Source organism: Herpailurus yagouaroundi, unplaced genomic scaffold (assembly GCF_014898765.1).
Source record: "Herpailurus yagouaroundi ecotype Mexico unplaced genomic scaffold, PumYag 194, whole genome shotgun sequence".
NCBI lineage: Eukaryota > Metazoa > Chordata > Mammalia > Carnivora > Felidae > Herpailurus > Herpailurus yagouaroundi.
The window spans coordinates 883,667-895,611 of record NW_024412425.1 but is presented as its reverse complement, the minus strand read 5'-3'; the positions used below and the strand labels follow the sequence as shown (position 1 = coordinate 895,611).

The window sequence follows — 11,945 nt, the reverse complement described above, 5'->3', positions numbered from 1 at the left end:
TGTAAATTCACATTGATTTAAACTTCGGGATTTGTAAAGGAAAACGAGTTTTAAGAGTCACTCAAACTTGGGGGAAGGAGTCTTAGGTCTGCCCCTGTCCAGTTTATTTTCTGAGCTTCAGTTTCCTTGTCAGCAAAATGGGGGTACTTACCTCCGAGGAATGTTTTGGAGGTAGGAGATAAAGTCTGATTTATTTGCTAACTCATTGTTATTTGGTCATTCCCTGCCTCTTCACGGCTTGGCACACCACACTATTAAATTCAAACACGAATTCCCGGTTGGAAGTGCCGTCCAGAAGGGGAGTAACCATCCTTCCTCTTTGACCCTCCCAAGATGTCGACTCCATGCTCTACATTGAGCCGGATCTGCCACTTTCAAGATGGCGTCCTGGAAGTGCGTCGCCGGGGACTAGCCCCGGAAATCTCGCGTTAAGCGAGGTCGACGCGTAGGTTCTCGCGAGAGGGCACATCAGTCCCAGCCAGGCGTCGTGTGAACAGCTGCTGGTACCGAAGGTTGAGGTGGAACCGGAGCGGTGAGGGGTGGGTAGGACGCCGTGGTGGCAGGACCGGGGGTCGCCGGGGCATAGGGAGGCTTTAGAGACCGGATTCCGGGACACGGAAGGTGTAACAGATAGCTTAAGGGGTAGCCTTTCGGGTTCACCCTTGCCAGAACCAGGCTGCCGGAAGTGCGCTGAGGGATTTTTTTTTTTTTCTCTCCGGGAACCGGCGGGGAAACCGAGGCAGGGGTGGGGCTGCTGTTTGGGGGACGCACTGAGGCCGTCTTTTCCTGCAAGAGCTGAAGATGTCGGACAGTGAGGACAGCAACTTCTCCGAGGAGGAGGACAGCGAGCGCAGCAGTGACGGCGAGGAGGCCGAGGTGTGTGGCTGGGACGTTGTGGGGAGGCATTGAGCCTGGGGACAGGACCGGGACAGAAAGGCCCCTGTGGGAGCTCGGAGGGTATCAGAACGAGCTCTGGCCTCTGGGAGCCTCCAGATTGTTGGTAGTGACAGAGAAGTAGGCAAGCCTAAGTCAAGCAGAAGGACAGGTGCGAGAGGCCAGGGATGCTCCAAATACAGTGAAATAACATGTGATGTGTTTAATTTTTTAAATGTTTATTCATTTTTAAGAGAGAGAGCGAGCATGCGCTAGGGAGGGGCAGAAAGAGGGAGACACACAATCTGAAGCAGGCGCAGGCTCCGGGCTGTCAGCACAGAGCCTGACGCGGGGCTCAAACTCATGAACCATCGGATCATGACATGCGCTGAAATCAGAGGCTTAACCGACTGAGCAAACCAGGAGCCCCACAGGTGATGTGTTTAAAGGACCTGGCATGTAGGAAGCACCCACTGTTAGCTTTTATTTTGGAGTATGCACGGTCATTTCAGAAATATATTTTTAGTGCCTACTGTGTACTAGGCACACTTTTTTGCCCTTGGGCTGCACTAGTAAAACATTTTGAAAGTCTTTGCCCCTGTGAACATAAACAAACGTGATTGATGTGTGTATCATTTAGTAAAGCAGAAAGTACTTTGGAGAAGAGCAGGGAAGGGGAATAGGGAGCCTTGGGTCAGTTTTAAATAGGGTGAGTCTGAGAGAGTGATATTTGAAAAAAGATGTGTTGGAGGTGAGAAAGTGAGTCATGTGTGGAAGAAGAGTGTTCCAGTAAGGGGGGAACAGCAAGTGCCAAGTTGGGAGCATGTCTGCGTGTTCAAAAAGTAACAAGGAGTCAAGTTTGGCTGGATCAGCGTGAGCGCCACAAGAAAGTGACGGGAGCCAGATCATATAGGATCTTGAAGCCTCTGGTGAGGAATTTGTCCTGATTGAGCGCGACAGAGCCTTGAAGTTTTGAGCAAAGAAGGGATGTGATCTAATGCTTTAAAAGGATCACTGTTTCAGGAATCAAATAAACATTTCCTGGGACATAACTGACTTTAAATAGTCTCCTTTTAGCTATTTTCCTTGTCTGTTTATTTCTAACTTATTTATCGAGCAAATGAATGTTTGAGCATCTACAGCTTTGTTCCAGGTTCTTCCTAGGTGTTGGAGAGAATAGAACAAGGCAAATTTTTGCTTTCAGGGAGTTCACACTTAGTAGGCAACAGTTACAAACTAACAGAGATGACTGGATGATTATAGATGTCTCCTTTAACCTACAGAAACATAGATCAGTTTTTTTAAAGGTAGTTGCCAACACTTGCAAGGGCGATTTCATGTAAAAATCATGATTTTTCTGCTTTTCTGGGAAAATTAGAGGAGCCAGCAAGCAGCTCTTTGCTCAAGAAATGGCAGCCTGCTTTAAAATGGGGGATTTTCTCCAATTCCTGGGATATATCAGTTGCCATTTATCATGATGCCTGCCTTGCGGCAGAAGATTTAGGTAAAAGGAAGTTTTCCTTTACTTGTGTCCTAGGAAAAATCAGGTAGATGGAGAGTGCCATGGGTTTTCTTTGAGCTGCCCCATTTATTTTTGTTCTCTGCTTGCCCTCGGTAGGCATTTGATTGTCAATCCTTGTGCCCTGTGGGCAGTCCTCAGCTTCCAGCGAAGAGTTGGAAGAGTCAGGAAGCCATGGTGGGGGTGAGGCAAGTGGGAGGATGCTAGGAAGGGTTTTTGCTTCGAGCAGCAGTACTGGGTTCTTGGTCTCCCTGACTCATGGCTTCAAGGCACTTTGCTTGTGGTTAAAGCCTGGTGGTAATGAGGCCAGGATCCCTGGGTCCTTTTCCTGGCTGGGACATCTGGTTTGCTCTGTGCAAATCTCACTTCCCCAACACCACACCAGGCTCTTGACTCACCTGCTCACTTGTCTCCTGTCACTAGATGAGGCAGGAGGACAGTGAGAGGCCAGCTAGAGATAGGACTGGATAGGCTGTTTGGATAGCCAAAGGTTAGCATGGTCCTTGAAGGACCAGGTCCTGTGGATAGAAGGTTGGGATGGCAGATGATGACCCACTGTTGGGGGAATCAGCGGTTTCCCCATTCTCAGCCACAGTAACCTGCCCATTTCATTCATTCATTCATTCAGCAAGTGTTCCTATCAGGCTGGGATCACAGGCTCCTTCATGGAGCTCTCTGTCCTGGAGGGGAGATAGTTTTATAAACCAGCGGTTACTTCAGGGGATGCTGAGGACAGACAGTGTAAGAGCACGTTCCAGCCCCAAGATAACACAAATAGTAATGGGAGCTCTTTTCCTCAGGGATCAGGGAGCCAGGTTTGGAAAGAAGGCTTTGCTGGGACTGAGCCAGGGGAATGAAGACAGGGTTCCTTGAAATCAGGCTACTCAGAGTCGTTTGAGTTGTTAAAAGGCGGGACATTGTGGATGAGTCAGGAGTATGTACTAAACAAATGTTTAAGTTGTCTTCTGTTCCCATCCCTGAACTGGGTAATGTTGGGGACCCAGCAATGCCTGAGATAGCCTGAGAGAGCTCACAGTGGTCGGGGCTGTGATGGAGGAAGCTCAGAGGATGTGCCTGACTTTGCTGGGGTAGGGGGTAGGCATGACTTTCTAGAAGGGGGAGTATTTTGATTGAAGTATGAGTGAGAGGCAAAAGAACGTTTGTTGTTTTTTGTTTTGTTTTTTTTTTGGCAGAGGACCAGCACGGATGATACTAGCACTGAGAGAGTATGGAACGAATGGTTCAGTGTGGCTGGGACCTAGCACTTGGGAGGGGGAGCCCGAAGAGGCAGGATAAGAAGGAGAGGCAGTAGCAGAGTGTGTGCTTCTAGTTTAAGCTGTTAAGCAGCTGGTTCTTTACCTGGGGGCAGTGGGGAGCCCTGGCCCTGTTTTAAGCAGGGGACCAAATGATCAGTTTCATATTTTAGATCATAATTTTTTAATGTTTTTATTTATTTTTGAGAGGTGGGGAGGGGCAGAGAGAGAGGGAGACACAGAATCCGAAGCAGGCTCCAGGCTCTGGGCTGTCAGCACAGAGCCCGACACGGGGCTCAAACTTGTGAACCGTGCGATCATGACCTGAGCCGAAGTCAGACGCTTAACCAACTGAGCCACCCAGGCGCCCCTGTTTTGCTTTTATCTTTATGGTTACTTTTTACTTATAACAAGCTAACTTTAAAAATGTTTTTGTTTCTGAAATATTCCAAAGTTTGGAAAAGTTTGTTAAGTTAAATAAAAACATGAGTGAATTTAAAATACCAGATAAACAGGTTGAACTGATGTGAACTTGGCAAGAAGATGTGTAGTTAGTGCGGAAAAGATTGAAGTTTGGGGAACACTGTTTTGTCTGGGTCATTTCCTTTTGTGACTGGTTTGGAGGCCAAGAGACCAGAAAGGAGGCTGGGCAAGGGGCTAGGTTTTAGAGGGCAGTGATCTGGCCTAGGCTCGGGCTGTAAGGATGGGGGAGAAGGGACAGCTTGGAGGGACAATGTTCCAAAAGCAGAAATGTCAAGAGTTTGGTGCCTGATGAGAGCTAGAGGGAGCCAGCACAGGTCTAGGGGAAGACGTTGAGATCAGTGTGGGACACGGTGGGCGTGAAGGGTTCAGAAGGCATCTAAGGGAGGCATCTGTGGAGGCTGCTGACATATGGGGGGCCTCTAGTTCTGGAAGAAAGTGGGGAGCTGGAGACAGATGAGGTATCACCTGCAGAGACAGGAACTGGGACTGGAAGGTAAAGTGGCCCAGTGGGAGAGTGTATGCAGGGAGAAGCAGAGCGGGCCCCTGGCTGAACCCTGGGGACTGAAGCCAGCACTTGAGGGGTGAGAGAGGAAGAGGGGCCTGCAGAGGGCCAGCCAGAGAAGTTGGAGAAAAGCTGGGAGAATGTGATGTGACAGATGTCAAGGGAAGAGCATTTCTTTAGGGAGGGAGTAGGCAGTGGTGTGAAGTGTCTTGTACGTAACAACTGAAGATTGTCCTCGGAATTAGCAACAAGAGGCAGGCGATGACCTTGGGGAGCAGTGTAGACTGGAACCGGAGATCTAGGAATCATAGTCACAGAGATGCCCGCCAGCTGAGGGAGTGGATGAGGCGGCCTGGGGAGTTGTAGAGTGGAAAGAGATGAGGGCTGAGGACCGACCTCATGGAGCTAAAACATTTACGGGCCAGATGGAGGCTAGCAAGGAGGTCTAGTGGAGCAGGGAGTCTGGGTCAGCTCCCAGGTATTGGTTGACTGGGTGGCAGTGCTATCACTGAGGTCGGATGGCTCCCAGAGAGGCTGGGGTGGAAGGGAGGGTATGCAGAGCAGAGGGGCTTATGACTAGCCAGCCAGAACTAAGGTCAGATTTGGGGTTGGGGGGCTTGGTATCTGGATTTGGGGGTACCGAACCCTGGTGCCCCAACCTTTTGTAACCCTGCAGGTAGAAGAAGAGCGGCGGAGTGTAGCAGGCAGCGAGAAGGAGGAAGAGCCCGAGGAAGAAGAGGAGGAGGAAGAGGAGGAAGAATATGATGAGGAAGAGGAAGAGGAAGATGATGACAGGCCTCCCAAGAAACCCCGCCATGGCGGCTTCATTCTGGACGAGGCTGGTATGTCACAGGGCTGGCAGGTGCTGAGCGTTGGCCGGACTTGTACCTTCGGTTCTGTTTCTTGAATGAGTTTTTCCAAAAGGTTTTTCTTTTGGTAAATGTCGAACACACACGGTAGTAGGATAGTGTATGGAGCCTCCATGTCCCGTCACCTCGTGTCAACACTTAACACCTTAGTACCGATCGTTTTGCTTCTTCCTCTTCATTCCTGCCCACTATTGGATGATGTGGCAAATCCCAAATACATGATTTTACCCCCAAATATTTTTTTATATATTCCCCAAACATCAATCCTTTTAAAACAGTCACAGTAGTATTATCCTTTAAAAAACTGAAGTCTGTGCTTCTCGTGGGAAGCTGAGACGACCTCGATGTAGGCAGGACAGGGTGGTGGAGGCCAACAGGCCTGGGTCCCTTGTGGCCTGGCTCTGCTCTCTTCTCCATGTGGCCCTGGGTGAGTTGCTGTTTGGTCTCTCAAAGAAAGTTTCCTGAGCAACATATGGCACTTAAGTGCTCATGCTGTCATCGTCCTCATCCTTGAAATACCCGTTTGTTTCCCAATGGCTGCATAGTATTTTTTCCACAATCTGTTTTATGTAACCAATCTCTTGTTGGACATTGGAGTTTGCGTTTTTCATTATTACAAGCAGCACTGCTGGGAACACTCTCATACGTGTTTAGACTCATAGACACAAGGTATTGCCTAGACCAGGGGTTCTTAACCTTTTTTGTGCTGTGGCTTCTTTGGTGTCTGGTGAAGTCTGTGGGCCCCTTCTTAGAATTGTGTTCTGAAATGCTTAAGGAAAAAATACGTTGGATTCCAGAGAGAACAATTATACTGAAATACGGTACCTAAATACTCAAAGAACATGTGTGTTTCGTTAGGAATGTGCTGAAATAACAAGATTTAGTGGAGGGTCTGATAAGAATCTAATTTTGAAGTAGCAATGAGTGCAAATGATATTTTGAGATATCTTCAGCTGTGTAACGTGCCATGAAAATATCAGAGTTCACTAACATTGCCGTGATTTGTTTCCATTGTTCGTAATTGATGTAAATACTAAATTTCAGTTAGAGATTAGTGAAAATGAAGATGTAATATTTTTAAGTTTTTTTATTTTGAGGGAGAGAGAGAAAGAAGGATGAGTGGGGGAGGGGCAGAGAGAGGGGGACAGAGGATCCAAAGTGGGCTCTGAGCTGTCAGCACAGAGCCTGACGTGGGGCTCAAACTCATGAACCGTGAGATCATGACCTGAGCCAAAGTTGGACGCTTAACCAACTGAGCCACCCAGGTGCCCCGAAGATGTGGTATTTTATCTGACATGGGCCCTGAAGATTTTTTACGTGGCAAATCCGTATGGGTCATATTACTGGGCAAAGGGAATGTGTATTATTTGAAAGCCTTTTGATGTCTGTGGCCGAATACTGGCCCCTGAAAAGATCATACCAGATACTCCCTCCAGCCATACTCAACAGTGCCTGTTCCCCACGTGCACGTAAGGGAGAGCTACTTGGAATGCCATCCTCCCTTTCTTTTTTTTTTTTTTTTTTCCCAACGTTTATTTATTTTTGGGATAGAGAGAGACAGAGCATGAACAGGGGAGGGGCAGAGAGAGAGGGAGACACAGAATGGGAAACAGGCTCCAGGCTCTGAGCCATCAGCCCAGAGCCTGACGCGGGGCTCGAACTCACGGACTGCGAGATCGTGACCTGGCTGAAGTCGGACGCTTAACCGACTGCGCCACCCAGGCGCCCCCCATCCTCCCTTTCTTAGGACCCTCTTACCTGAGGGAAAACCAGGGAGCAGAGGGGCAGGAAATGCACAGAACACTCCTGTTCTTGGAGAGCTTTGGCCTTTTTCCTAACAGCTGAGGGAAGCGAGTCCTTTCTTAGAGAAAAGATCTTAGGTAGCAGAAGTGCCCAGATCAAGAGAATGGATAACATGCCGTGTGACATGGACGTGGACTGCTCGGGACAGCCATGTGTTTTCTGGGGTGTCATTGGGCACTGCCTGTGGGAAGGCTATGTGGCAGGGCCCATTGATATTTAACATGCAGGGACCCTTTGATCCAGCAGTTCTTTTTTAGGAGTTCATCTGACAGTTAAACTCGAATAGGTGCATAAAGATATGAGGCCAAAGATAGTTGCTGCAGTCCTGTTTGCAGTTGTAAGTGTTCGGTGATCTAAATGTCTGTTGATGGTAATAGCCTGGTAAAATGAGTTATGAGGCAGATAGTCGGATAATAGTAAATGAAGCATGCGCTGCTATGAAAGAGTTCCAAGGTAGTATCATTGCTTAGAAAAAGTGGAAAGTACAGAACAGTGTGCTAAAAAGTTGCATTGGAAAAAAAAAAAAAATGGGGCAGGTAATGGGGGTGTTATATGCATTTCTTCTTTACAGATTATTTCTAGACAAGAAACTGGTCATAGAGTTGCCTTTGGTAAAGGGGACTGAGCTAGGGTTAGAAATGGGAGGGAGACTTACCTGTACCCATACATCCTCTGGACACTTTGCGTTTTTCATCACGTACAGATACCACTTTTCAGTTTTTAGTGTAACATTGGCTGCATACAAAAGAGGATATGTAATGTAGTGAAGAGATTAGATGCATGGACCCCGAAGCCAGATTGTTTCTCAGGTACTAGCTGAGAGTCTGGGCCAGTGAAGTCACCACTCTGGGCCTCAGAGCCCTCACTGTAAATCAGAACGGTGGTGTTACCTCCTTCAGGGTCACCAGGAGGATTAATGAGGAATCTGTGGCAAGAACTCACAACAGAGCAGGGCATACAGTACACTCGGTAAGCAATAGTGTTATAAACCGAAGGGAACAATAAACAAAACCAACAGATCACGAATTGTGTCTTTAATGGGGCTCTGGCTGTCTCGGTTGGTTGAGCGTCCGACTTCAGCTTAGTTCGTGATCTCGCTGTTCACGAGTTGGGGCCCCACATCCGGCTCTGTGCTGACAGCTCAGGGCCTGGAGCCTGCTTTGGATTCCGTGCCTCTCTCTCTGCCCCTCCCCCGCTCATGCTGTGTGTGTCTCTCTCAAAAATAAATAAATGTTAAAAAAATTTTTTTAAACTATATATTGGTTTTGATAGTTTGGAGGGAACTTTTCTGCTTGCTTAATTTGATCTGATGTTTTTTCTTTTGAGAGAGAGAGTGTGTGAACGTGTGCGAGTGAGTACGAGGGAATGGCAAAGAGAGGGAGAGAGAATCCCAGCATAGAGCCTGACACGGGGCTCGAACCCACGAACTGTGAGATCATGACCTAAGCCAAAATCAAGAGTTGGATGCTTAACCAACTGAGCCACCCAGCACCCCATCTGATTTTTTTTTTTTTTAAGTTTATTTTTTATTTTTACGCCCAGCATGGGGATTGAACTCATGACTCCAAGATCAGGAGTTACGTGTTCTACTCACTGAGCCAGCCAGGCGCCCCTGATCTGATTTTTGAAATCGGCTCCTGGATGGGGTTAGGGGAGGGATGGCTTTTAGAGCCAGGTGGCAGCGAAGCTGCAACGGAGACTCGATCCTGCGGCTTGGAGCAGCTCCAGGGCAGCAGGTGAGAGCCTCACCTGTCTAGCCCTGAGTCCTGATCTGCAGGGTGGATATTCGTAGTGCCTGTCCCCCCAGAGATGTTTCCTGGGAACCACTGTCGCGAAGTCACCTTTGCTGCAGCTGCCTCCCTGACCACGTGGCTTTCTTGTTGCAGATGTGGACGATGAGTATGAGGATGAGGACCAGTGGGAGGACGGAGCAGAGGACATTTTAGAGAAAGGTGTGTGTGGGCCCCACCTCTGCAAGCCCACTTTGGGGTCTTGGGTCTTGAGAGCCCATCCCCAACCCCCATGCCCTGCACCACCCCAACTCCCACCCTCCTCACCTCGCTTCTTTCTGTCGTTGCCAGAGAGACCAGCTCTGTACCCTTTTCCTTTTAGGCCCATGAGTTGGGGGGTGGGGGTTGTGGGTGGTGGGTGTTGTGGGAAGAGGACTCTGGGGTCCCAGGGCCCCCGTGAATCCCTTATGGGGGTTGTAGGGTGGGTGGGCTCTGTCCCAAGATAACCCCCCACTTCCTGGGCCAGTGCCCCCACTTCCCTGTTATTTTCCGTTTTGTGCGCCTCATACATTTCGGCTTCTCCCCCAACCACCTGGTGCCTGGCCTTTACTTTTGATTTTCAACCTTCCTGTGTCCCTCCCTTCCCCTTCCCCCAACCCATTGGTTGATTTCGCTGCTATAATTTGGCTCATACTTTGTCTGCCCTCGCCCACCACCACCACCACCACCACCACCACCACCACCTCCTCTTCCTCCAAGTAGAAGAGATTGAAGGTAAGAATCTGAAAACTGTGATTTCCCGACCTTCCTCCCATATCCTGACATCTCCTTCCTGCCCACAGTACCCTCCTTCCACCCCTGACCCCTGTCTGGCCCTGGGGGCTCTGACTCATACAGGGTCCAGAGTTCAGGGGGTTCTGAGGCCAGGTATCCAGCCGTCGGCCTGGGGAAGTGTGTTTGTTTATGTATGCGTGTGAGCGTTGTGGCAGCAGGGATAAGTGGTGGGGGGTGGTGTTCAGGGCATACTTAACGGCTGTGAGATGGGGAACGGCTGGATGTCCCCACCTGTTGGACCCTGTCCCCAAGTCTTCTTCATGAGAAGCAAGATGCTGAGCAGGACAGAGTAGAGGGTGAGGGTTGGGGGTTCCTCAGTGAGGTATCTCCTGCCCCAGGGCCCAGCTCCGGCCCTCTCAGCCCCCATCACTTCCTCCACGCCCTTGCCCTTCACCTCCCCTTACTTACCCCATCTGCTCATTTTTTCGCAGCCTCCAACATCGATAATGTCGTCCTGGATGAAGACCGTTCTGGGGCTCGCCGCCTACAAAACCTCTGGAGGTAAGCGGCGGGGGATGGGGGTGGGTGAAAGGGTGAGACTGGCTTCCGGGGGGAACTTGGGAGCAAGTCAGCCCACCCTCCTCTCCACAGCCTTTCATTCATGTTTACTTTCCCCTTCATTCCCCAGGGACCAGCGAGAGGAAGAACTGGGCGAGTACTACATGAAGAAATATGCCAAGTCGTCTGTGGGAGAGACGTAAGGGCATGGGGTGGGGGCAGGTGGTCCCTTCTCGGAAAGGGTCAGGCTTCTGACAGAGCATCACCCCTCCTTCCCAATTGCTGTCCTCTCTCCAGGGTGTATGGAGGATCTGATGAGCTCTCTGATGACATCACTCAGCAGCAGCTGCTTCCGGGAGTCAAGTAAGGGGGTTGGGATGGACGGGCTGAGATGGGGGAATCTCGTATTGGGGTGATGTGCCTATGCAGACACAGAGTGGTGGATAGTGGGAACAGGTGGCATGTTGGCGCTTGCCCTCTTCTGCTTCTGGAAGGAGGGATGGAGGAGGAGAGGGTGTGGAGGGAGAGCAAGAAAGATGGGTGTGGGGATTCGGGTCTTTCGTGATGAGGCCATTTCCCTGAAGGGTTTCCTTTTCTTCTCCTATCTAGGGATCCAAATCTGTGGACTGTCAAATGTAAGGTGTGTGCTCCAGGATGCAGGGGAATGGGGGAAATGACCTTGTCAGGGAGAGCTCCCAGCTTTCTGTCCTGGGTCTCCTTGGTATATCAGTCTCTTAGTCCTGTCTCTGCTTCTTCATCCCCCGGCCCCTGGCCCCTCCTCACTCCTCCGTCACTTAATTCACTGTCTCCCACCTTTGTCTTTCTTACCATCCATTCCTCTTTCTCTGTATCTGTCCATCTTTTTTGTTCCTCTCTCTCTTCCATTTTATCTTTCTTGCCTGATTACTCTGCATTGCTGTTGTCTTCTGTCCCCTTATCTGTGTCCGTCCTTCACCTTGTCATCTCCATCTGAAGTCTGTCTCTCTTCCAGATTGGGGAGGAACGGGCCACGGCCATTTCCTTGATGCGCAAGTTCATTGCCTACCAGTTCACAGACACGGTAAGTCAGATAGGCAGGCACCTGGGAAATGAGATACAGAGCAAAAGCCCAGAGGGAGGGACAGTATAGGTTCAAGGGTACCAGGTGCTCCTTACGGTCAACAGCATTGTCTGTTACGTGAGCTGCTTTAGCTAGAAAACAACCACTCCCTGGATTGAAGCATTCTTCTGTGCCTGACAGAGGTATTGTCTTCGTTCTTTCTGCATTCCTGACAGGGTTCAGCAGCCCCCTGTAGCCCTCCAGAAGTCAGGCTTTAGCTTCCTTTTTTTTTTTTTTTTAACGTTTATTTATTTTTGGGACAGAGAGAGACAGAGCATGAACGGGGGAGGGGCAGAGAGAGAGGGAGACACAGAATCGGAAACAGGCTCCAGGCTCTGAGCCACCAGCCCAGAGCCCGACGTGGGGCTCGAACTCACGGACCGCGAGATCGTGACCTGGCTGAAGTCGGACGCTTAACCGACTGCGCCACCCAGGCACCCCACCTTTTTTGTTTGTTTTAAACATCTTTTTTTTTTTTTTTT

The 11,945-nt window shown here is 49.7% G+C and overlaps 1 protein-coding gene across 3 annotated transcripts in view; it reads left to right on the top strand.

The window, feature by feature from the left end:
• The first annotated feature begins 424 nt into the window (after positions 1-424).
• The window catches only part of SUPT5H (SPT5 homolog, DSIF elongation factor subunit), a 25,913-nt gene continuing 14,392 nt past the window's right edge, over positions 425-11,945 (top strand). The window contains exons 1-10 of one of the 3 annotated variants that reach the window (XM_040445880.1): positions 425-539; positions 799-876; positions 5,307-5,472; positions 9,189-9,254; positions 9,795-9,806; positions 10,298-10,367; positions 10,495-10,563; positions 10,662-10,727; positions 10,974-11,004; positions 11,356-11,424. In XM_040445880.1, coding sequence (XP_040301814.1) covers positions 802-876; positions 5,307-5,472; positions 9,189-9,254; positions 9,795-9,806; positions 10,298-10,367; positions 10,495-10,563; positions 10,662-10,727; positions 10,974-11,004; positions 11,356-11,424 — 624 coding nt within the window. In that variant the 5' untranslated portion in view covers positions 425-539; positions 799-801. The remainder of the gene's footprint in view (positions 540-798; positions 877-5,306; positions 5,473-9,188; positions 9,255-9,794; positions 9,807-10,297; positions 10,368-10,494; positions 10,564-10,661; positions 10,728-10,973; positions 11,005-11,355; positions 11,425-11,945) is intronic. The other 2 variants (XM_040445881.1, XM_040445882.1) reach the window with 2 other exon arrangements.